The sequence below is a fragment of the Bos javanicus genome, chromosome 25 (assembly GCF_032452875.1).
Source record: "Bos javanicus breed banteng chromosome 25, ARS-OSU_banteng_1.0, whole genome shotgun sequence".
Taxonomy (NCBI): Eukaryota; Metazoa; Chordata; class Mammalia; order Artiodactyla; family Bovidae; genus Bos; species Bos javanicus.
The window spans coordinates 37,204,067-37,231,203 of record NC_083892.1 but is presented as its reverse complement, the minus strand read 5'-3'; the positions used below and the strand labels follow the sequence as shown (position 1 = coordinate 37,231,203).

The window sequence follows — 27,137 nt, the reverse complement described above, 5'->3', positions numbered from 1 at the left end:
CAGTATTGTTGCCTAGGAAATCCCATGGACAGAGGAGCCTGGCAGGCTACATCCATGGAGTCGCCAAAGAGTCAGACATGACTTGGCGACTGAACAACAAAAACAACATAATAAATATGTATAATAATACATTTCAAATAATGCGTTTTACAACTATGCTCATGGTTTTGCTCAAAAAACAGTAGCATATAGAGGACCTGAACCATAGCCCCTTTTTCCTGTTAGGGAGGGCCAGGAGACTCAATGTTTGAAGATCACAGTTACAGAAGCAAACCATAAAAAAAATGTATGAAAACGTCAAATGCAAGAACTTCCAAGTATATGAATTCTAAAAGTAGGCACTGTGTCTTTGGCCATCCATGTTTGTTACCAGAAAGAAGTTGGTAATCCCTTTTTTAAACAAATGCTTCTCTTACAAGCTAGACACCTACTCTCCCTCATTCCCGAGTGCCTTGTGGGGCATCCGACTCACAGATCGTAGTGCTGGTTCCACTTTGGGTCCAATGTGTTCTTCACCGTGTCCGTTGAGTGGCACTGCCCAGATCCGTCCACAACAATCTTTGCAAAAGGGTCAGGGAGCCCTGGAGGAGAGGGGACAGCCACACTGGATGAGATGACAGATCTACCAGTGCGACACAGAAATGGTCCCGCAGGTAAAGGGCGCTTCAAGATCACCTAACTATCCTGGTATATTTCATTCTCAAATTTAAGGTTAGTTTCGATCAGCAAAGTAAGTTATTTCCATTAAGCTTTCTAAGAAAACCCACCCAGAATGACACCTCCTCAGTTTTTTAGACACTAGAAATGAAACTCTGAAAACAGGCTTAAATTCGGATTTCCATTTCTGGAGATCACTACCAGTTGAATGGAGGAAACAGTGTCTACAAATAAATGTATTTGTACTTTCTAAAAAATAACACCTAGACATTGTGTTTGCTGGTCTTTGTCTATTTTATCTCTGGATGCAGCATTCACCACATTTTCATTAGGTAGGTTCTTAAATGCTGGAGTGTGAATCAGACAGGTTTATTAAGATCAAAGAGGTGGCCGGGTCTGAGAGACAGACCTGGATGGGATCCATCCCTCTGCACCTTCTTAGCTCCTTGAATAAAGCCCATGAACCTCTCAGTTTCTTCACCTGAGAGTGTGAATACTACCACTTAGGAACCAAGAAGCATTCTGGTGAGGATCAGAAAGAGTGTGAAAATTTTCCTGCTGCGGGCACCTACTTTATAGTAGGTGAGCTCCTTAAGCGATTCCTTTCATAAGAAAATGACTCTCCATTTATTATTATTTTTATTTTTACAATTCCTTTCATTACAAGACTTTTCAAGTGTGATTGAATTTATCAAATTTGACTATTAGTTTTACTGAAACTCAGACGCTTTATAGAAAAATGTCTCATCTGTATTTGAGAACACTTCAGCAGAAAGCGATACATTAATGGATGGAAAGGCAGAGAAAATGGGGTGTGGCCAGAATAGGGAACGAGAGAGAGCTTTTCCTGCTTGAGTTATAAATTTTGTGCCTGGGAGCTAAGCAGCCTCTGTGACGTAGTCAACTGGGAAATGAAGTTTGTCAAACCGTGGGTTTCTAGTCTTTTCTTTTAGGAGAATACACCCAGTGTTTTTTGAAAAAGTTTTAAATTTCAGAAATATGTGAAGAATATTAATAGTGTAAGAGAGCAAAAATGGGTGTTTACTTACTGAAGAAGTCTTTCTTTGCAAGGTTCTTGGCACATAATACTAAAAACAAACAAACAAAAAAGGCAAGGGTTAGCATTTATGGACAAGATTTTCACCATAGTTAGTCGCTATGGACAGAACTGTACCCCACCCAAAACCCATATGTTGAAGGTCCAGGCCCTGATGTGAAGGTATCTACAGGCGGTGCCCTTGGGAAGTGCTTGGGGTTAGCCGAGGTCACGGGGGTGGGGCTGGCATGATGGGGGGTCCGTGCCTCTATAAAGAAGGGCCCACAGCACATGCCCTCACTCGGCTCTCCATGTGAAGATGCACGAGGTGGCCGTCTACGAGCCAGCAAGAGGGCCTTCGCCCAGAACCAAATCTCCCCCCTCCTCATCTTAGGCTTTTCCAGCCTCCTATGGGAAATAAATGTTTGCTGTGTAAGCCGCCAGCCGATGGGATTTTGCTAGAGGCCCAAACTGGCTGAGGCGCTAGCCTATATTTGCAGTGGGGCGGGGGGAGGGAACCTCAAAATTATCTTTGCCATTGATTGTATTTCAAATTAAGTGTTACATTAAACAAAAAACTGACAGTAACTAGCAAGTGTTTTCTCCTTCAGTTAGAAATCAACTGTAACAAATGCAAAATGGTTTAAACTTAAAAATTTTTCTTAAACATACATGGGTGAATTTATCAATGTGTTCTTGAAACTGCCAGGATCACATTAACACCAGCTGAAATGAAGACCTACAGTCTGTCTCTTCAGAGCACCTGCTCCTAAGAGGAGCCATGCATCTTTGATATTTGACTAAATAACACAATTTTATGAACATAAGCTCTGGTATGTTGGAGAACAGAACGGGAGAGTGACGGAAAATACGGGGCCATCATCAAATGTGAAAAACAAATGATAAAATGCATGCTAAGAATGTGGCACAATGTTGGTATATAGAAAGAACGCAATAAATGCCATTGTTACAATTTTATTAATGAGGTGGGTAAGAAATTTTGTCACTAGATCCATTCCATGATTAAAGCTATTATATGAAGGGAAAATACACAATATATTATACCACCTTACCTGCCTCCTGAGAAACCTGTATGCAGATCAAGAAGCAACAGTTAGAACCTGACAGGGAACAATAGACTAGTTCCAAATTGGGAAGGAGTACATCAAGGTACTCCTTGATATGTGATAGTACATACTGTCACCCTGCTTACTTAACTTATACGCAGAGTACATCATGTGAAATGCCGGGCTGGATGAAGCACAAGCCAGAATCAAGACTGCCGGGAGAAATCTCAATAACCTCAGATATGCAGATGACACCACCCTTATGGCAGAAAGTGAAGAAGGACTAAAGAGCCTCTTGATGAAGGTCAAAGAGGAAAGTGAAAAAGTTGGCTTAAAACTCAACATTCAAAAAACAAAGATCATGGCATCCGGTCCCATCACTTCATGGGAAATAGATGGGGAAACAGTGGAAACAGTGTCAGACTTTATTTTTCTGGGCTCCAAAATCACTGCAGATGGTGACTGCAGCCACGAAATTAAAAGACACTTGCTCCTTGGAGGAAAAGCTATGACTAACCCAGACAGTATATTAAAAAGCAGAGACATTACTTTGCCGACAAAGTAGCTTTGTCTAGTCAAAGCTGTGGTTTTTCCAGTAGTCATGTATGGATGTGAGAGCTGGACTATAAAGAAGGCAGAGAGCCAAAGAATTGATGCTTTTGAGCTGTGGTGCTGGAAAAGACTCCTGAGAGTCCCTTGGGCAGCAAGGAGATCAAACCAGTCAATCCTAAAGGAAATCAGTCCTGAATATTCATTGGAGGGACTGATGCTGAAGTTGAAACTCCAATACTTTGGCCACCTGATGCGTAGAGCCAACTCATTAGAAAAGACCCTGATGCTGGGAAAGATTGAGGGCAAGAGAAGAAGGGGACGACAGAGGATGAGATGGTTGGATGGCATCACCGCCTCAATGCACATGAGTTTGAGCAAGCTCCGGGAGTTGGTGATGGACAGGGAGGCCTGGTGTGCTGCAGTCCTCGGGGTCACAAAGAGTCGACACGGCTGAGCAAAGGAACAACAACAACAGTTACGTGTACAGCTGGTAAGACATTTTGCCACCAGATCCATTACGTGATTAAACTATGACATGAAGGGAAAATACACCAATGTGTTATGCATACATAGCATCCCAATTTTTAAGAATACAGTGTATCACTGTGACCTTATTTGACAAAAACATACAGAGGAACCTGTCAGGCTACAGTCCACAGGGTCGCAAAGAGTCGGACGCAACTGGAGTGACTGAGCACACAAGATCACTGCTAAGGCAATGTACAGGTCGTAGGTTTAGCGACTGTTTCAACTCCAGGAAATCCATAATATACTGTTCTGCAAACTTTTAGTATATTTTATATAACAACTTTATCAAGATAAAATTCCTATACAGTTCATCCAAGCGAAGTGTATAATTTATTGGTTTTTAATATACTCACTGAGCTGTATAACCATCAGCACATCAATGTAGAACATTTTCATCATCGCATAAAAGAAATCCTGCACCTATTAGCAGTCACTCATTACTAACCGCAAACCCCACCAGTCACGGCCACCACTAATCTACTTTACGTCTCTGGATGTGCCTAGAATGGACAGTTCACATAAATGGAATCATAGAATATGTGGTATTTCATGACTGGCTTCTTAACATTTTTTTTTTACTTTTTTAATTGAAGGATAATTGCTTTACAGTATTGTATTAGTTTCTGCCATACATCAACATGATTCAGCCACAGGTACACATATGTCCCCTCCCTGGTGAACCTCCCTCCCACCCCTCTAGGCTGAGCTCCCTGAGTCACACATCAAATCCCCACTGGCCATCTGTTTTACACACGGTAACGTGTATGTCTCCATGCTACTCTCTCCAGGCGGCCCACCCTCTCCTTCCCACTGTGCCCACAGGTCTGTTCTCTCGGTCTGCGTCTTTTCCTGTGCCTACTGGGATGGCCGATTGCTATCTGTCCTGCACCTATTGATAATGCTGCTTTACATGAATTGACTTCCAGCGTGAAACCAACCCTGCATTCTGAGCTGAAGGCCACCTGGTCATGGCGCATAACGGAACCTTTTCATGTGTGCTGTGAGCCAGCCAGGCCAGGGCTTTTCTTTGTAGAAAGTGTTTCCAGTCCCTAATCCATAATCTCTTCACAAGTCTAGTCACATTTTTCACTTCTCAAATCGGCCTTGGTAGTTGGTGTCTTTCTAGAAATTTGTCTATTTCACTTAAGTTACCGATTTATTGGCATACAGTTACATTTCCTCTTCAGTATAATCTTTACACCCGTCCTTTCAACGGAGATACATACACACACAAACACACACACACACACACACACAAACTCTTCAGTCTTTTTTGTGGCTGGACCATAATTTATTACAGCTCTGGTTAGTGCTTCATTTCTTGTTTCTCTAATTTAAAAGTAAGGACAAAGTACTTACAAAAAATGAAAACTTGCAAATGTGTAAATAGGAAATGCATGCCTCCAAAATCTCATTGTTATCCTTTGTTTTTTAATAGCATTTTCCTGGCTGGTCTCACATACTTCCTTTTTTCCCATTTAACTTCAGAATTTCTTTGAGCAAGTTTTCAACAAATTCATAAATAAATTTGAGGGGAATTTACTGCTTTACAATATTAAGTATTCCCATTCTTGAGAGCAGCATATATATCCAGTTATTAAATTCTTCTTTAAATGCCTTTAAGTAACATTTTCATCTACTCACAAAAGTTTTCCACATTTCTAATAGGGGTTACTCTTATGTGTCTTGGGTTTTGTTATCATGATGAATGGGAGAGTGCCTTTCATTGTACTTTTAAAAAAAATCATCAAGATATCTGTTCTTTTATGGGTTTTCGGTGCACTTTCTAATAGTGATTTGGGTATAGGTAAGTGATAACTTGTCTTATAATAATTCTCAACCTACCATCTTCTTCACTGCTCTTCCCATGAGCCTGTGATGTACTGTTTCTTTCCACTTCCTTGTTTTTCCAAGCTGCTGATGCTGGATTGCTTCTGACTAGAAGAATTCTGGTAACAAAAAGATTAATCCTTGTTCTTCTGCACAAGACAAGTAATTTAAAAAAAATTATGTATGTATTTCCTTGGCTGTGCCAGTCCTTAGCTGTGGCATGCAGGGTCTTGTTCGCTGACCAGGGATTGAACCCAGGCCCCAGCACTGCGAGCATGGAAGACCAGCAATGTTTTCATTTAAGGCTCATTCCAGTGGAATTCGGTTACCTCAAAAAGTAGCGAGGGTTTCAATATCGTCAGCACAAAGAGAATTTTGCCTTGATTTTGTGCAAAGATCATTTACGGTCACTATTAATCTAGTTTAGTTAATGGCATTTGATCTCTCCTAGTAGAAAAATTTTGTGATCCTGTGGTAGAATTCTGTTTGTCCACTCTATGAGATAAGAGATAACTTATTGCACTTAAAATCCCACTCTGTCTGGATCTACCACTCATTGTAAAGATATGTACCAATTTTAAGTAAGATTCTGGAACTACAACAATGAACAAAAGATACAATTACTCTTTGAAGAAAAAGCAGCTGATTTTTTTCAGAGTATACTACCACATGTTCTCTTCAACTCTGAGGTGCCCTCTACTGAGGACAAATCAGGTCTAAATCCAGTAATTTCCTAATCATATGCCACGGTTTCCTAATTTGGGGGGTAAAGAAAGAACAAACTACATAATGTTCACTTAGCTTCTGAAACTACACGGGAAAGATGTGTTTTGCTAACATTCAATTAGTAAGTCAAGCTTCTCTACCAGCTCCCTGGCGGACGCGTAGGGTCCCCAAAATACTATTTGTGATTCACCCACTCTCTGAAAGATCATGTTCTTCAGAAGGAGTTGATGCTCTTTCTTAAGGTTTCATTAGTCTCGTCTGGTTGGCACTATGGATAAAAGTGTTTGCCTGCAGTTCCAAGCCAGAGGTTGGATGACAGTGAGGGAGAAACATAGTTCGTGTTAAAAAAACAAGTAACAAAGTCCAGGGGTCACACAAGAGTCAGACATGATTTAGCAACTAAACAACAACAAAAAGTCCAGAGGGCATTTGGGACTTTTTATTATGTTTGGGCTTCTCTGGGGGCTCAGGCTGTAAAGAATCCACCTGCAACGCAGGAGACCCCAGTTCGATTCCTGGGTTGGGAAGCTCCCCTGGAGAAAGGACAGGCTACCCACTCCAGTATTCTGGCCGAGAGAATCCCCATGGGCAGAGGAGCATGGCAGGCTACAGCCCACGGGGTCCCACAGAGTCGGACACGACTAAGTACCTAAGCACAACACGGAACACTGGAAGAGTAACCCCGATTGTCTCTTGGGCTTCCCTGGTGGCTCAGCTGGTAAAGAATCCGCCTGCAATGCGGGAGACCTGGGTTCAATCCCTGGGTTGGGATGATCCCCTGGAGAAGGGAATGGCAACCCACTCCGGTATTCTGGCCTGGAAAATTCCATGGACTGTATAGTCCATAGGGTCACAAAGAGTCGGACACATCTAAGTGACTTTCACTATATTTGCACAAAGCCCTCCTTCATGAACAGTTATTTTTTTTACATCTTAAGGGATGATTTCCATAGACCAATGAAGCCCTTACATTCAAAGAAAATCTATAACTGAGGAGCATTTTTCAATTTTTTAAAATTTAAATTTTTAAGACATTTTTACATTTTAATCTTAAAACGTTGCTTTCTTTGACACCTGGATTTTCCCACAGAACCTACAGGAGGATGACTTCCTGGGTGGAGGAGAGAGGCCTCACAGGAAGCAATTTCCAAAGCTATGGTTGGTTTGACTTTTCTTCTCCCTCAAGTGTTACAGGCCTATGCACCTTTGCCTTGGAAGATAAGAAAATTAGTTCATTAAAGGTCTCTGTCACTTAGAATAATTTCTATCTCCAGATCATATTTCTGTCTTAAATAAAGTAAATGAGATGTTTTTCAACCTTGTTCGACTGGGACTAAGACAGCAAGAAGAATCAGGGGAATTTTCTAGGTAGAAGCATTTTCCCTTGCGAAGAGCTGAGGAAAATTTACGTTTTCATTAGAGAATGTTTTATCTAAATAATTAAAGTTATACTCCAAAATTAATCACCTCATCGATCAATTAATTATTAGGATCAATGTTGTCTCCCTACATGTTTCTTTCTGTTTTCAAGCGGCCTTAGTCAAGAGCCATAACATGGTGACATTTACTAAACTCCAAAACTTAAAAAAATAAAACTCCAAAACTTCAGCCCCAATGTCTAGAATCTCATCTCCTAAAAAGCTCCTAGTGATTTTATAACCAGGAACTAAGGAGCAGTTTGCTACTGATGCTTCCAAAAACCACCCTGGAAAGCAGACTGTCTCCTCGGCAACCATCTGACCAGTGCCTCTGCCAAAAACACTCCATGAAATCTATCAATGGAATCACAGTGGGAGGTTTGGAAACTTTGTCATTGTTTTGTGAAAAGTTCCAAATACTATCTAATTCCCTTTCACAGACCTAATAACAGCAGCTAAAATGTATCGGATGCTTACAAGGTATGAGGCACTACCCTAAGTGTCTGACAAGCCTGGCCAGGTTTATCCAACACCACAATCCCATGAAACAGTTACTCTCATGTTTTGACCAACAAAAGCCAGGTAAAGGCTGCTGCTCTGAGCAGTGCATCCGTTTATCCATTTAACAAGCACCCACTGATGACCCGCCCGAGGCCAAGTCCTGTTCCAAGCGCAGAATGCCATGAAGAACTGAACAAAACCAACCCAGAAAGGTGCCTGTCCTGGGGTGCTTCTCAGGCCTGAGGGTTTGACTTTTAAGGCAAGTCAGGTAGTTTTTTTGTTTTTTTTTTTCCTTTTAAACGGTTGCTTAAAATTGACTTCCTAAGTTTAGACTATTTTCCTAAGGTTATATGATGTAAAATAAAACTCAACTTTGTCAGGAAGGAAATGAATTTTAACCCCCAAAAGCTTGTCATTAAGTAAATTATATTTGATTGTCACCTTAGAAGGAAAGTGAATGAACTCCATTGACAGGAGATAATCCAGAGTTAACAAGGAGGAGAACCTCCCGTGAGACCAAACATCCCCACCCAGTTGACTCCTGAAGAACTATGAAGATAAAAGCAAACTGCTCTGCGGGCCAAGTCATTTTAAACAAGGCCATAACTGCTGAGGGTAAAAGGGAAATGAAGGAATGTTGTGGGAAGAAAGCTAGAATTAAGCAAGCTCTCCTACAACCTCATAATCAGTCCAGACCTAAAACAAATAGACAAGGAAAAAGTAATAATAGCCAGAGAAAGTTCTGTCTGTGTGTTCTTTCAGTTACTGAGTTGACATATGAGGCTTCATTAATTTGATGCATAGAAAAGTCAATAGAAAACTGCAAGGGAAGACCGAAGTTTTAGCAAATATCCCCACAAACGGCTAAAGCCACAGTGCACAATCTTTTCAAATAAAGTCCCGTAACGTTTCTTTCCTATATATCATTTTATAGTAATACTTTCTATAGCACTGAAGTGAAGGTATTATTTGGCATAGTTTTATCATAAAATCGTCTCTAATTGTGCAGCTAATCACTGTTCACATCACAGCATTAGCTGGAATGAAATTATTATGCTCAATTTAGTCAAGAAAAATAGAAGAAAAGGATATTGAACAACTTGCTCAAGATGACCTTGGCAAGTCAGTGATGGAGATAAGAACTTGATTTATCTGTGAATGAAATGCACAGAGCTCACTGGATTATGCTCCTTCATTAAGACAACTGAGTGTTAGGAATGAAACTATTTGTCACCATATTAAAATTTTTCAGTCCGTGTGGCCAATATGGAATTCACGAGATCATTTTAAATTAAAAAAAAAATCGTGGCCCAGCCATTCCACCCTTAGGCATGTAATTAACAAAAATACTCACATACATAAGTTCGTGTGAGTAAGAGCAGATACATTGAGAGGGAGATCGAATAATGATTAACTGTAAACTAACAGTAACAATCGCTAATATTTATTTGAGCTTACTCTGTGCCAAACACTATCAATAGCACTTTACAGATTATATCTTATTTAACACAACAAATAAGGAGGCCAAGACGAGGTGAGATTCAATCCCTTGCCCAAGCCCATGGAACCTGTAGATTTCTTTCTCCCTTGCGTCTGACCGACTCCAGAGCCCAAGCTCTCTACTGCACGCATCCTGATACTGTTTCCAAAAGGTATAATTACAGTGACAAGTTGACATAAACATAAGGAAGCCAGAATACTCTAGAGAAACACATATTTTTGTAAAAGCAAACAAATATGACTTAAAAAAAAAGGGAACTAACTCTGCTAGATCCTACTTCTAACTAGAAAATGAAAAAAAAAATTGTAAAGCAGTGGTATCTCATTAAGCATACATTTTAAAATATAACAACTTGCTGAGATATAATTGACAAACCATAAAACTCATGCTTTTAAAGTATGAATACATTTCAGTGGTTTTTAATATATTCAGAGTTGTACAACCATCACCACCATTTAATTTCACAACATTTTCATAATCTCCCAAAGAAGCCTTGAACCATTAGTGGTTACACACCCCTTCGCCCCTGTCCTAGCCTCTGGCAACCACTAATCTACTTTCTGTCTCTGTTTGTATTTGTATTGATGCTCGCCTACAGTGGACACTTCATGTACAGGTCATGCAGTATGCGGCCTTTTATGACTGCTTTCTTTCATTTAGCATAATGATTTCAAGGTTTGTTCACTCTGTAGCAAGTGTCAATACTTTATTCCTTTTTGTTGCCAAATAATACTCAGTTATATGAATATATCATACTTCATTTAATCCACTCACCAGAAAATAGACATTTCAGTTGTTCCCACATCTGGGCTACTGTGCATGATGCATGAATATTCATGTAACAAGGTTTTACGTAGAAACATGTTTTCAGTTCTCTTAGGTACCCACCTAGGAGTGGAATTACTGGATCATATGGTAAGTCTATGTTTAACATTTTGAGGAACTGCCAAATTGTCTTCCAAACTGGCTGCCCAGTTTTACATTTCCACAGCAATGTGTAAAAGTTCCAATTTCTCTGCATCCTCGCCTCCGAGTATTTTTATCTGTACCAGCACCATGAGACAGAAAGACCTCTCTTTCCCCCTTCTAGTTGTCTCGACATCACTGCTGAAAACCAACTGAATGAAGACATGAGGATTTATTCTTGACTCTCAGTTCTGTTCCATTGATCTATATACTTCTATCCTTATACACTTCTATCCTTGACAGTCTGTAATAACTACCATGGCTTGGTATTAATAGTAAGTTTTGAAATTGCGAAGTGTGAATCTCCAATTTTGTTCTTGTTTTTTTAAGATTGTTTTGGTTATTCTAGACCTCTTGCATTTCCATATGAATCTGAAGATCAAACTCTGTAAATTCCCCAAATAAAGCCTCCTGAGACGTTGATTGGCTCTTTGCTACGGGGAAGCCTGGCGTGCGTGCTGCAGTCCATGGGGTCGCAGAGCCGGACACGACTGAGCGACTGAACTGAACTGCTACGCATGCAGATGCCTCCAGTTCGTAAGCATAGATGTCTTTCCATTTACTCAGGCCTTCAGTTTCTTTCAATGTTTTATGGTTTTCAAATATTCATTTTTCTGTTTTTGATGCTATTTTAAAAGGAATTGTTTTCAACTCTCTTTTTCAGTAGATTAATGGTTACAAAGGAGGTTGAAATGAGGGGACGCAGGGATGACAGCTAAGGGGTACAGGGTTTATTTTGGAGGTGATACTGCAATTGTGGTGGTGGTTATATAGCTCTGTGAACATACTAAAAACCACTGAATGGTACACTAAAAATGAGTGGATTTTATAATATGTGAATTCTACCTCAATAAAGGTGTTACTGAACAGAAAGAAAGAGAGAACCCCATTGAGTAGATAAATGAAAAAGTACAAGATGAAAGGAGTTTATCTCTATAGGAAAGACTATAGGGTTCATTTCCCCAGACCAGTGTCAAAAAGACTCTGTTTAAGACTGATGATTTATTTACAAATTAGTTAAATCATCTGAAGCAAAGTTGGAATGTCATGATATTAAACTAAGGAAAGAAAAAAACTTGTTTACTTTTATAATGTTGATCAAGTCCACTTTAGATGGACAAATGACCTGCCCATTAAACACACCAGCTAAAGACTGCTACAATGATTTCAAAATTATTGGAAGAGTCACAACTGAAATCCCTGCTTCCTATGTTGATTTAAACTCAAATTATTCTTAAAACATTATCAAAATCCTTTTTGATAATACCTCAAGGATCTCCACTGCCTACAGACTGCTCCCTTTGGAGTTCAAAACACAAAATAAAATTTCTCTTGATCTACTTAACCAGCTTTATCACCCAAGTGTGGTTTACTTAACCGTTCCCAGACCACAACATAGCAATTTTTACCACTGGGCCTTTCTTCCTGTTGCATGCTGACCTCTTTCTGTGATAGTTAAGCATGTGGTCTCTTTTTTTTTTTGAGCTAGAGTGTGAGTCCAACAATTGTGCATGATTTACAATAGCCAAGACATGGAAGCAACCTAAATGTCCACAACAGATCAATGGATAAAGATGTGGTGTGTGTGTGTGTATTATATATACATATGTATATTGCGTGTGTACGTGTTAGTCACTCAGTCGTGTCCGACTCTGCTACCCATGGACTGGAGCCCACCAGACTCCTCTGTGCATAGGATTCTCCGGGTAAGATTACTGGAGTGGGCTGCCATGCCCTTCCCCAGGGGATCTTCCCAACCTAGGGATCAAACCCAGGTCTCCCGCATTGCGGACAGATTCTTTACTGTCTGAGCCACCAGAGAAGCCCTTTGTATATTATATATACTTATATAATGTACCTATATATATACCTATATACACACACACACACACACATATAGGCACAATGAAATAGTACTCAGCCATAAAAAATAAGGCCATCTGCAGCAACAGGGATGATGGATCCAGAGATTAACGTACTAAATGAAGTCAGACAAATATCATATGATATCACTTACACGTGGAATCTTAAAAAGTGATACAAACGAACTTACTTATAAAACAGAAACAGACTCACAGACGTAGAAAACAAACTTATGGTTTCCAAAAGGGAAAGCGGGGAGAGGGATTAATTTGGAATTTGGGGTTAACAGATAAATAGTACAGATAAATAACAGATAAATAGTGGCAGCCCACTCCAGTGTTCTTGCCTGGAGAATCCCAGGGACGGGGGAGCCTGGTGGGCTGCCGTCTACGGGGTCGCACAGAGTCGGACACGACTGAAGCGACTCAGCAGCAGCAGCACTACATATATGGAGAACTATATAGTCAGTATCTTATAATAACCTAAATGTAAAAGAATCTGAATCACTCTGCAATATACCTGAAACACTGTAAATCAACTATACTTCAATAAAAAAATTTTTTTTAAACCCATAGAGTAGGTATTCGGTCGGTATCTGTTGAGAGCTCTACTTATCTCCTGCTCAACTCTGTCCCAAGCACTTCACCTATGCAACCTCTTCCACAAACCCCAGGAAGAACCTAAGGGTCTGAGGAGAAACTCAGCCAAGGTGGCACACGTGGAAACACCGTTCAGTCATTGCAGTTCTACTCATTCTTTCAGTTACAGCTCAAATCTTAACTTTTTCCCTGTTAGGCCAACAGCGATTTCTCCTTTCTCTGAACTTCTAAAGGGCTTCCTGCCTTTGACATATACCGCCCTGAATTGTAGTTTCAAAGCAGACTTTATTTTTTAGTGCAGTTTTAGGTTCACAGCATAATTAAGTGGGAAGTAGGGAGCCTTCCCCTTCTCCCTGACCACGGGCACAGCCTTCCCAACCATCAGGATCCCTCACCAGAGTGCCGTCTTTGTGACAGTCAGGGCAGCCACACGACGCCTCAGCAGCGCCGCACGTCCACAGCTGGCCTGACGGCTCACTGCCAGTGCCGTGCATCCTGCAGGGCCTGACGTATCCACGAACACAGTATCACACAGAGTCGTCTCACCGCCCCGAAAGTTGTTTTGCTTATTCATCCTTTCCTTCAAATTCCTGACAATCACTGATCTTTAAACAACCTCCATAGTTTGGTCTTTTTCAGAATGTCATATGGTTGGAATTACACAGTATGCGCCTATTCATATTGACTTCCTTCACTTAGTAATATGCAGTTAAGGCTCCTCCTTGTCTTTTCATGACTTGGCAATTCATTTCCTTTTATTTTTTTAAATTAACTTATTTATTTTCATTGGAGGCTAATTACTTTACAATATTGTAGTGGTTTTCATTTCCTTTTAGTACTGAATAATATTCCACTGTCTGGATGGACTAGAGCTGCTTTCTCAAGTTTTGGCAATTATGAATAAAACTTCAAATAAACATCTACCAACAAAAGAATTAATCAACACAAGAAATGGACAATTTTGAGCCAACCTGAGGATTATAACCCCAGGAGACAGTCTTTCAGAAAGCTATAAGGCCCGTTCCACCTTTTAGAGGTCAAGGCACAGTTACGCAAGTTTCGGGGAGTAACATATTGATAGTGTCCTTGTCCCACAAGGCCAGCAGTGGGTTCCTGTGGCCCCTTACAGGGTTGGGGAAGGAATGTTATCTCCTAAGGAGTTACCTTGCTGGCGCCAGGGGGAAATTGCCTTTTATTCTGGCAAGGAGGCATTCCTGTATCTTCTAGGGGGATCTAGTTAATATGTAATGCAAATGCGCCATGCTCACCAAAGGGGAGAGGGCAAGGGGCTCAAACAGGCAAAGAGAATTTCACGTTTAAAGATTTCCTTGTCCTGTCTCGAAAATCCTTTTTTTTCATCATTTTTTGTTGTGGACTGTTTTCATCCCCTTTGGTTAAATACCAAAGAGCACAACTCCTGGATTATGTGGCAGAGATATGTTTAGTGTTGAAAAGAACTGCCAAACTGTACCCCAAAGGGACTGCCCCATTTTGCGCTCCCACCAGCAGTGAGCGGGAGTTCCTATTTCTCCACATTCTCGCCGGCGTTTGATGTTGTCAGTATTTTGGATTCTGGCCCTTCTAATAGGTGTGCAGCAGAATCTCATCGTTGTTTCACTTTGCACTGCCCTGATGACGTATGGTATGGAGCACCGTTTCATATGCTTTTGGCCATCTGTGTATCTTCTCTGGTGAGACGTCTGTTCAGGTCATCTACCTATTTCTTAATTGAGTGGGTGGGCTGTTTTCTTACTGTTGAGTTTTAAGCATCATGTGTACACCTGAAACTACTATTATAAGTCAACTATACCTTAATTTAAAAAAAAAAGTTATTATTTTGGATTAACAGTCCTTTATCAGACATATCCTTTGCAAACATTTTATCCCTGGATGTGGCCTCTGCATTAATTTTTTTTCTCCAGATTTTTAAGTCTTACAAAATTGGGCTTAAATATATCAAAGTTATTTTGAGTAGCCATACTGCTTTCCCTGGGAAGTAATATCACCTGATGTTTAAAGTAACTTGAATGAAAATTCACGTCATCCGTATAGAAGATACCATGTGGCCTTTCTGTTTACTGGCAGCGATCCTCCAGATGGGTGACTGAGAGCACATGGGAGCCACGGAGGACAAGGCTTCCTGCCGCACACCAGCTCCTAAGCCTCTGTAACCCCAACCCTGGAAAGCACACAACGTGGGTGCGAGGCTAGTCCAGCTTATGGACTTACTGGCTTCGGGTCTAATGTGGTGGATCCCAGTGCCCAGTAAGTGTGAAACTCACAGCAAATCCAGCCCTCACGGTGCCAGCCTCCTGCAGGACACCTGGAGCTGGAAGCAGATGCCATCAGCACGTCTGTTGCTATTAAGTCATGTCCAACTCTTTGCAACCCTCTGAACTGCAGAACACCATGACCAGGACCGCAACCATGAACGTCAGGGAGACACATAAAAACTACGAAGAATGGGGGATCCCAGCCCGCCAGGCTCCTCTGTCCACGGGATTTCCCAGGCAAGAATACTGGAGCGGGTTGCCACTTCCTTCTCCAGAGGATCTTTCCGACCCAGGGATCAAACCCACATCTCGTACACTGGCAGGCAGATTCTTTACCACTGAGTCACCAGGGAAGCCCATTAGCACCCTCAGAGTCCTGAATTCTTAATAGGCTGCTTAGAATTCCAAACTCATATTCTTTGAAGTTGTCCTCATTGGAGCAATCCATAAAGTTACCAGAAGAAATCAGTGGTAGCAGCAAGCCAACCCATAAACACAGGGAGCTTTGTGTCGTGACAGCTCCTGACTACAATCTGCGGTTTTGGAAAGGACCACGAGTCTCATGGCGTTCACAGCGCTTCTCGCGCTATTGCCTCAGAGTCTTAGAAACACTCTCCACATCCACAGCCACCACTGACTGAAGCAAGCTCTGTAAAACTCAAACCCAGTAAAGTCAGTATGTTAGAACAATAGATTTCTGGACCTTATTTCATCAATGTATTGTCAAACTTACGAAAATTCGAATTTAATAGTGGTGCCAAACCACTTCAATGGGAAGACAGCAGTCTTTTCAATAAATGGTGCCAGGACAACTGAGTAGCCACATGCAAAAGAATGAAGTTGGACCCCTAATCTCACTCATATATAAAAGTTAGAAGAAATCATAGGTCTGATTAAATAAATCTACATCTGGGACAAAGCAGTGGTTGCTTAAATGTAGTACCAAAATCGCCACCAACAGGGGTGTCCCTGGTGGCTCAGTGGTAAAGAACCCGCCTGCCAATGCAGGCGACATGGGTTTGATCCCTGGTCCGGGAAGATCCCAATGGCCCAGAGCAACTAAGACCATGAGCTGCAACTCTGAAGCCTGGGAGCCTGGAGCCTGTGCCCCACAACAGGAGAAGCCCTGGAATGAGAAGCCCGCACTGCAACTGGAGAAGCCCCACCAGCTGCGGCTGGAGAAGGCCTGCACACGGCGACGAAGACCCAGCGCAGCCATAAGTATAAGAAGGAAATCAGTTTTTAAAAATCACAAGCAACAAAAGAAAAAATAGGTGAGTTGGACTTCACTGAAATTTAAAACTTTTCTGCTTCAATAGATATCAAGAAAGGGAAAAGACGACGTGCTAAAAGAATGGGAGAAGATATACATAAATTAAGTATTTATAAAATCGGGTAAGGGACTTGAATTCAGAATATTTAAAGAACTTTTACAAAGCAACAATAAAAAGACATCCCAGTTAAAATATATAGGCAAAGGATCTGAACCAACATGTCTCCAAAGAAGATATACAAATGGCCAAGAAGCCCATAAAAGATGCTCAGTACCATCAACCATCAGGGAGACACACATAAAAACTACCATGAAATACCACTTCACACCCACTACGATGGCTAAAATAAAAAAGACAGACAAATGCAAGAGTTGGCAAGGATAGAGAGAAATTGAAACACTCATATACTGCTGGTGGGAATGTAAAGTGGTACAGTCACTTTGGAATAACCTGGAAGTTCCTCAAAACATTAAGCAGAGAGTTGCCACATGAACCAGCAATTCCACTACTAGTTACGCTCAGGAGACTTGAAAATATATGGCCACATAGAATCTTGTACATGAATGTTCATGGCAGCATTATTCTTAATAGCCAAAAAGTAGAAACAACCCAAATGTCCATAATCTGATGAATGGGTCAATCAAATGTGGTGCGGCCATTACAGTGGTATATTATCCGGCCATAAAAAAGAAGCACTGATACATGACAGACGCTACAGCGTGGATGCACCCTGAACACTTACGCTTAGTCACAGAAGCCAGACACTCACTGGACCACATAGTGCTGATCCCATTTATATGAAATGTTCAGAATAAGCAAATCCACTGCTATAAACTGGATGTCTGCGCCCCCTCAAAATTCACATGCTAAATCTTAACACCCAGTGTGATGGTATTTGGAGGCAAGGCCTTTGAGGGGCAATTAGGTCATGGGTGGAGTCCTCACCAATAGGATTAGCACCCTTACAAAAGAGAGCACCCTTGCCCTGGTGACCACAGAGAGACAATGAGAAAGCCACGTATGAACCAGGAATTGGGGCTTCACCAGACATTAAGTCAGCTGGTGCCACTTCCAAGCCTCCAGAATTACAAGAAATAGATTTCTGTTGTTTATAAACCACCCTGCCTATGGCATTTTGTTACAGAAGTCTGAACAGACATCTATAGAGACAGAAAATGGATTAGTGGTGGCCAGAGGCTGGGGATAAAGAGGAATAGGCGGGTACTGCTCAAGTTGGTGGGGGTTCCTTTTGGAGGTAATGAAAATATCCTGAAATCAGCTGGTAATTGGTTAAACTCCATGACATACTGAAAACACTGAATTGTAACTTGAAAGTGTATAGTTTAGGATATGATAATCATATCTCAATTAAAAACTAAGTGCAATAGTGATTCAAGGACTAATGAAAGTGGTGTTTGTTTCTCATAAGACACACCCTTCAGTCTCAGCTTTCTCTTATTAGGGAGTTACAAGACACTGTCTAAAATGTCACGTTGTGTGGAATAATAAGTGTCAATACATTCTTTAAACTGGAATAAAAAGACAATGGGCACCTACAACAAAAGTGTAAAATGCAGTGTATCTCCCAAAGAGCTTACAGTTTGGCTCAACAGACACCATAAATCAAGAAAAGCAAACAATAGTGCAAAGCAGATCCCTTTTGTTCGTGACTCATCAAGTCATATCAATTCATCCTTTGTTGTATCTTTGAAATCTATTCTTTCCAGGCCCACTATGGTTGCTCAACTCCCGGCCACTCTCGTCTCCTGAGTTATGACAACAGGCTCTGGCATTTCTTTTCTCGAATTCATTTTAATCATGAAATAATTATTTGTTGGCTAAATGAATAAAACGCTATTATGTAACCCCCTTCCCATAAACCTCTGAGTTCAGTACCACTTACAAAATAAAATATAAAGTCATCCCTGGCCACCACCCTCCCTCTCCAAAAAAGAGAGAGAGAGAGAAAAAAAGTATAAACTCTTAGCATCCAGCACATAAACTTCTATAATCACTTTCTGGCCTTACCATCCACCCAGGCCCACAGAGTGCCGCCCCTCCAGTCAGACTACTGTACTGTCTCCCAGATCTTTCTCATGCTTCTCGAAAAATTTTATTGAAGGATAATTGATTTACAATGTTGTGTTAGTTTCTGCTGTACAGCAAAGTGATTCAGCTAAACATATGCATGCATTCTTTTTCATACTCTCTTCCACTGCGGTTTATCACAGGATATCGAATACAGTTCCCTGTGCTATTGCAGTAGGATCTTGTTGTTTATCCATTCTCCATAAAATACTTTGCATCTGCTAATCGCAACCTCCCAATCCATCCCCCCAATACCCCTCCCCGCTCACGAATTAATTCTCTCCTTTGCTCCGGAGCCCCTGCCCGCTGCCCTCTGCTACGTCATCATCCTTCCAGATCTCCGCTTCCAGGCCAAGCTCAGGACTCCCCTCTCCTATCATCTGTCCCTACCCTTTAGTGCCCTGTAGAATTACTTACATTTTTAACTGTTACTTATATACCCCTCCAAACAGATTTTAAACTGCAAGTAGGATCCATGACAGAAATGGATCTAAGATTAACATCTTGCTCAATAACCACCACCACATGGAATTAAATTTCAAAATGAGCTGTACAGGCAGATCAGAAGAATTCAGAGAAACACAATATTACTGTGGGAATGCTTAGAAAGGTTGTTTTGGTTTGTTTTTGTGTAAATGAGACAAGTTGGGTTTCAAAGGCTGGGTAGGTTTTGGATTCATGGAGAGGAAATACTGTCAGAAATCAGAGGAGGCAGGCAGGGGAGGGAGGTAAAGCCCAGGATCCATGTGTTAATTGACTGCGTTTTACTGTGAGGACTGAGACAAAGATAAGAATTAAATTTTTAAAATACTGTTGATTAGTTTATCTTCAAGCCTTTAAATTTTTATGCTATTTGTCAAAATAATGTTGGAAAGTAAACTAGCATTGATCCACACAGTATTGAGGTTCCTCAAAAAACTAAAAATAGAGCTACCATATGATCCAGCCAACCCACTCCTGGGCATCTATCCAGACAAAACTAAAATTGGGAAAGATACATGCACCCCTCTGTTCACAGCAGCACTATCCACAATAGTCAAGACACGGAAACAACCTAAATCTCCATCGAGAGAGGAATGGGTGAAAATGTGGTGCGTGTACACAGGGGAATACTACTCGGCTATGAAAAAGAACGGAATCCTACCACTTGCAGCAACATACATGGGCCTAGAGATGATCATACTCAGTGAAGTCAGAGAGAAAAATACAAATACCATATGATCTCACTTACATGTGGAATCTGAGATACAACAAAAGGAACTTGCTTGTGAAACAGAAACAGACTCAGACACAGAGCAGACTCGTGGTTGCCAAGATGGAGAAGGGGTTGGGGAGGGATGGTCTGGAAAGCTGGGATTAGCAGACACAAACTCCTAGTCTTTGAAGTAGAGCTAATCCTCATTACTCATGGACTCGGTATTCGCAAACATGCCTACTTGTTAACATGTGCTTGTAACTCCAAAATCAGTACTTGGGGCCCTTTTCCTCTCACTCATAGACACATGCAGAGTGACATGAGCACTAACTTGTCACCCAGCGTGCACACTCCCAGCTGTGGTTGAACAGGCGATATCTTGCCTTCTTGTTTCAAGTGTCATACCACATAAAGTGTCCTTTTTACGGTCCATTTAGTGCCACATTTCCCACATTTTCGTGCTTTTGTTGGTGGTTCTGCTATTTAAAATAGGCCCAAAGTACAGTGATGAAGTGCGACCTACTGCTCCTAAACCAAAGAAGGCTGTGAAGCGCCTTCCAGAAAATTCATGTGTGTTAGGTGAGCTTCATCCAGGATGACTCACAGCGGGGGCTGCCCTTGCTTTAAGTGTTAATGAATCGGCAATATGTATTAAATACGGTGTCTTTCAACAGAAGCATGAAACAAGCTTATGTGTTGATCAGCTGACAAAAAGGTAGCAGAGGCTCATGGGAACAGAATCCTGTATTCCTTCAGAAGCCATGGTTCTGTGTCCACTAATTTAGTTTGAGGGACTTTAGAACATAGTTACCATGGATAACAAGAATCAACTGTAGAGTCTGCTTTCTACTGACAGTCAGATCTGGTGTTATCCAAACCTCAGACACTGTACAGACTCACACCGGAAGTTTCTCGTCCGTCGCCAACTCTACATTATCCATCAGGCACTGATCGGGCCAGGCAGAGCATTGGCAAAAGAAGGAACAAGAGCAGAATGAAGACAAGCAAATGCGGTATTCCAATAATCATACTGCTCAAACGAGAGCAGGAGATAATGCAAGCTTTACACCAAAAACATATTCTGTTCCCTCTGCTCCTCCCAACTTTCAGAATGATAAGCAGCTTTGGTAGTAATCTCCAAAATCCCTATATTCAGAAAATGTTTCCAAAACTGAATTACAAATCAATTAATCAAATTGAAAGCTGCCTTCAGTCTGGCATTCTTGATAATTTTTGTCAAATTTTCTTTCCTCTCATCTCAAAGCCACTGTTTTCAGTTCTAGTCATAAAAATTAGGTGAGATGTAGACAGAATTATCTCCACAAAGATTTAGTGTGTTTTGTCCTGGAAAATAGAAATTCTCTTGGAATTTACTGCCCAAAATGCAGTCAGATGTCACACAGCAACCACGCCATGATGCTATTAATTATTACCAAGTTGCCAGAGCCCTACAGAAATGGTGCCCAAATCCTGAGGAGGTTTGCAGTTTCATTGCTAAAATTCCTATGCAAAAGTTATTTTATGCCAAGCTATATATAGTTTATGATTTCTTTTCTCTTCATATATAGGGTTGTTCTTTAAGACATTCTATTTAGAAAAATATCAATGTGATCCAAATTACATCACCCTACATGTGCAGTCTTCTGTGTGTGTGTGTGTGTGTGTGTGTGTGTGTATAACAATTGAAAATAAAAGCTAAGTATAAATCCCAAGGTTGAATTAAGGTAAGTCAATTTTTCAGTTATGAGTTGATTATAAATAATTTGCTAAAATAAAAGCTTTTCAGTCTAAATAAATAACTGGGCTTTCTATGTTATAATACATGAATGTGAATTTTAAAAAATAACAGACAAAAGTCAAGTTGTAAGTTTCATTAGTATTAACTGAGTTGAAATTTATAGACAAGATTTTAAAATAAATGATAGAAGTTGTTTGAAACCCAAGTATATAATATCTCAAAATTAAAATCTAATGATTATTACCTGAAAGTAACCTTAGATATTACAGGGCAGAAAACTAAAATATTAGAAATAAAAAGAGGATCAAACTAAAAATTCATAAATAATCCCTTTTATAAGAAAGGAAATCAACTGGAAAAATGAATAGCCTTATATTAAACAGATCATAAAGAGAACCCTCTCCTACTAATTGAAAATGTCAAAACTGGCCATGTTTAGGGAAATAGTTATCAACTTACTTTTTAAATAGCTGCACAACTAATTTTTAAAATACAGCTCTGGCTAAACCAACATCTTGTAAGTCACTTAAACTCTCGGTTTGGGCTAGTCCCAGGAGGCAGCATGCTGGGGGCAGGAATTCAGGCAGCAGCCCACCTTTGTAGCAGTTGGTACCCAAGAAAATCTCAAGTCTTAGTTCTGGATTGCTACAAATGACTTGCAAACACAAATGGCCGGCACCTCTGACCTATGGGTAAACTACCAACCGAGCTTCAGGTGACTATAGCAGCACCCAGGTCAGGTACAGACAGCTCTGAACAGGTTTGGAAACAGAACTGACCTTGAACCACAATGCCCAGAGGGCTGCTTAGAACACATACTCTGAACCCAACTAGGTCAATGACAGTGAAACAAATACAGCTGGACCTTGAACAGCCTGGGGTAAGGGACAGGATCCCCACCCCTTGCCACTGGTCAGCTCTCAGTATCTGCAATTCCACATCCACAGATCCAACCAGCCACAGTTCAAGTAGCACTGCAGTACACAGTTATTGAAAAATATATTTAAGTGGACCTGCGCCATTCAAACCTGTGTTGTTCAAGGGTCAACTGTACATCGACACTGTCCATAATATTTAAACAAGATGCAATCTCATGACACAACACTCAAGACGTCCAGGATATAAACCTAAATTACTTAGCATACAAAGAACCAGGAAACTTGTGTGAAGATACGCCATGCAAACACTAATCAAAAGAAAGCTGGAGTCACTGTATCCATATGAAACAAAGCAAACTTTAGAGCGAAGAATACTGAAAGGGATAATGAGGAATATTAACTAGTGGTAAAAATGTTAATTTGTCAAGAAGACATAACAACCATAAACATGTGTGCACCTAACAGAGCTTCAGAATACCTGAAGCAAAGGCAGCCGGAACTGGGGGACAGAACTGGGGGCTTCCCTGATGGCTCAGTGGTAAAGAATCCGCCTCCCAATGCAGGAGATTCGACTTCGATCCCTGATCTAGGAAAATCCCACATGCCTTAGAGCATCTAAGCCCATGTGTCACAACTACTGAGCCTGTGCTCTAGAGCCTGGGAACCACAACCATTGAGCCCATGTGTCGCAACTACCGAACTCAGTGCCCTTGAGCCTACTTGCTCCACAACAGAAGAAGCCACTGCAATAAGCCTGCACACCGCACTGAAGAGTAGCCCCTGCTCGCTGCAACTGGAGAGAAGCCCGCACAGCGACAAAGGCCCGGTACAGCCAAAAAAACAAAAGACAGAACTGAAAAAGACAAAATTACAGCTACAGACTTCAACACTTCATTCAGTAACTGATAAAAGTAGCAGACAGAAGGCCAGTGAGAATAGAGGAGGACGAAGGCCATCAACTGATCAAACTGACATTTATATTACATTCCACACAACCATGGCAGTTTTACACTCTCTTCTCAATTACCCACAGAATACGCGAAAAACAAATTAACCTAAAAGACTTGAAATTGTACAATCTATGTTCTCTGATCAAAATGGAATTCAACTATAAAGCAAAACAAATCTTCAAACACGTGGATAGTAAATACCATACTTCTAAATAATCAGTGGATAGAAGGGAAGGTCTAAAGGGAAAGTAAAGAATATTTTATTACACTGAGAGAAAAAATTTTTTAAAAACATACCAAAATTTGTGGAATTCAGCTAAAGTAAGGCTCAGAAGGGAACTTATGAGATTAAAATTTTTTATTAGAAAAGTTACAAATGGACAATCTTTTATACCTTAAAAAATTAGGAAAAGGTCAAAACAAACTTACAGTGAGAACCCCTAATTTTAAGTTTAACTGAAATCCCAGAAAGAGAATAAAAAGAGTGGGCAAAAGCAAGAATGAAGGAGATCCTGGCTGGGAATGTAAGAAGTAATAAAAAACAGCAATCCACAAATTCAGAAAGCCTGAGCAGGGTAAATAAAAAGAAGCGTATCTGGTTATATCAGAACACAACTGTAGAAAATAAAAGACAAAGACAAAATCCTAAAAACAGCCATAGAAAAAGGAAAGACTACTGGCGTTCCCTCGTGGCTCAGTGGTAAAGAATCTGCCTGCCAATACAGGAAACACCAGAGAAGGAGGTTCGAGCCCTGGGTTGGGACGATCCCCTAGAGAAGGAAATGACAACCCACTCCAGTATTCTTGCCTGGAAAATTCCATGAACATAGGAGCCTGCAACCCATGAGGTTGCAAAGAGTCAGACATGACTGAGCAACTAACACGTTTCACTTTCTAGAATTCTCTACCCAGTAAAAATAGCTTTCAAGAAGCAAGATGAAATGTACATCAACAGATGAATGGACAAAGATGTGATATATATATAATCGTGTGTGCACACACACACATAAAAATATACGTAGCGGAATATTACTCAACCATAAAAAAGAACAAAATTGTGTCATTTGAAACAACATGGATGAACCTAGAGACGATCATATTAAGTGAAGTCAGGCAGAGAAAGGCAGACATTATATGATATCACTTATATGTGGAATCTAAAACAAATGAACTTATTTACAAAACAGAAAAACTCATAAACACAGAATACAAATTAATGGTTACCAAAGGGAAAGGGGGAGAGGGAGGGAATAAATTAGGAGTACGGATTAACAGATACACATCTAACAAGGATTTACTGTTTAGCACATGGAACTATATTCAATATCTTATAATAACCTATAATGTAAAAGAGTCTGAAGCTGTATACCTGGAACTAACACAATACTATAAATCAACTATAGTTTAATTAAAAATTTTAAAAATAAACATTTTTATTTTGAAAATGTTTTAAAAGATGAAATAAAGATCTCTTCAGAACAAAACCTGAATTAGCTACCAGTGAAATTTTCATTGTCACCATCAAAAAATGCTTTTATTTAAAACATTCATGAAACAAAAGACGAAAGTTCTCAACAGTGAATTTTATAATTACACAATAAATTTACTACAGTTTTTGTTTAGTGGCTCAGTCATGTCCAACTCTTTGTGACTCCATGGACTGTAGCCCACCAGGCTCCTCTCTCCGTCCATGGAATTCTCCAAGCAAGAATACTGGAGTGGGTTGCCATTTCATTCTCCAGGGAATCTTTCCAACCCAGGGATTGAACCCAAATCTCCTGCATTGCAGGCAGATTCTTTACCATCTGAGCCACCAGGGAAGCAAGATAAAGTACCTTCATTTAAAAGCTATATGGCCAATATCATTCTTGCTACTTTACTGGTTTCCCCATTTATGCATTAAATAAATCTTTGACACAGACTGACTCTAAATTAAGTTTGAGATGAGCTATTTAGAATGGGTAACCAACAAAGCCCTACTGTGTAGCACAGAGCACTCTGTTCAATGTTCTGTGGCAGCCTGGATGGGAGGAAGTTTGAGGGAGAAGGGATACGTGCATATACATGTATGACTGAGTCCCTCTGCTGTCCACCGGAAACTATCAAAACGCGGTTGATCAGCTACGCTCTGATATAAAAGAAAAAGTTCAAATAAATACCATAACAGTGAGGAAATGCTCCGCCAGGCCCTGTGCCACGGGCAAAACAGATGACCGAGTCTCTGCCTCTCTAGCAGCAGCAAAGACGAGGAAATGAATAATATGAGGAAGGTTCTGAAGACACCGCTGCAGGAAGATGAGAAGGGGACTGGCCTCTTCTGGCAGGACAGGGCTGCAGTAGGAGATTCTACAGAGAAGGAACACACAGGAAAGCGTGTTTGAAAGGCATCATGTATTCAGGGAAAACTGTGCTTCTGTGGGATGCCCAGTTCGCGAGCAAGAGAAAAGGCTACGTCCAGACTGGAAGAGGTCTTATCTGCAAGGCTCAGGAATTTGGACTTTACTCCAACCCCAGGCAACCAGGAGCCAGATGACTTTGTTAAGAAGCTAGGAACTCTTGTTGCTGGAGGAGAAAATGAGAAGGAATGGGGAGAGGCTGGAGGCAAGAAGACTGATGTTATCTGGAGGCTGTTTCAAAAATCAAAGGAAGTCTTCCCCTTTCTCCTCCTGCAGCAGCCAGCACAGTGCCTTAGGTGTGGCAAGAGAAGACAATGTTGAACTAAACTGACTCCAAGAGAAAAAGACCTAAACTTCTTACAAAGTGCTTTCTTGCTTTCTTAGGCAATTTCTTTCTCAAGATAGGGGAAGGGAAAAAAAAGCCACACCATGAATACTCTGATAAGACCACCAATTTCTTTCATACCATTCTATAATATACAGCTAAGACCTTGAAGAACCCTGGTTCTCCAAATTCTGTCTCTCCTTGTCTTTAAAGGAATCCGCCTGGCAATATAAGGGACACAGGTTCAACTCCTAGTCTGGGAAGATCCCACGGGCCATGGGGCAACTAAGCCCGTGCACCACAACTGCTGAAGCCCACGTGCCCTAGAGCGTGTGCTCCACAAGAGAAGCCACTGCAATGAGAAGCCCGCACGCACAACCTTGGAGCAGCCCCCTGCTCACCACAACTAGAGAAAGGCCGCTCACAGCGAAGATCCAGCTCAGCCAACAATAAACAAACAGAGAAATATAAACATTTTTTTAAATGCTAAGTGAAAACTTTGAAAAATGGAAGAGTAAAAAGCCTGCAAAGCAAATACTCTGACCAAAGGATGCCACATCTATATTTTTAATAATGAAACCAAGGAAAGAGTTTAATACAAAGATAATGCCAGTTGAGTGTTTCTTCAAAAAACTTAGTTTTCGACTTGCATTGTTATCCACCAAGACACAAGTCTCCTATGCACAGCTGAAATAACGAGACCTGTTCAGAGCTGAATGCGATCTACTATCCATTGCATTCCTATTACAATTCCAGCTGTTGTTGTTTTTTAATAA

At 40.8% G+C, this 27,137-nt stretch overlaps 1 protein-coding gene across 3 annotated transcripts in view; it reads right to left on the bottom strand.

Annotated features, from left to right (window-relative positions):
• SMURF1 (SMAD specific E3 ubiquitin protein ligase 1) overlaps positions 1–27,137 on the bottom strand; it is a 91,689-nt gene that overhangs the window by 23,827 nt on the left and 40,725 nt on the right. Inside the window, exons 1-3 of one of the 3 annotated variants that reach the window (XM_061402166.1) lie at positions 5,686–16,089; positions 1,707–1,745; positions 473–581 (exon numbers count right to left, since the gene is read on the bottom strand). In XM_061402166.1, the coding sequence (XP_061258150.1) occupies positions 473–581; positions 1,707–1,745; positions 5,686–5,947 (410 nt within the window). In that variant the 5' untranslated portion in view covers positions 5,948–16,089. Of the gene's footprint in view, positions 1–472; positions 582–1,706; positions 1,746–5,685; positions 16,090–27,137 lie in introns of those variants that run through there. The other 2 variants (XM_061402165.1, XM_061402168.1) reach the window with 2 other exon arrangements.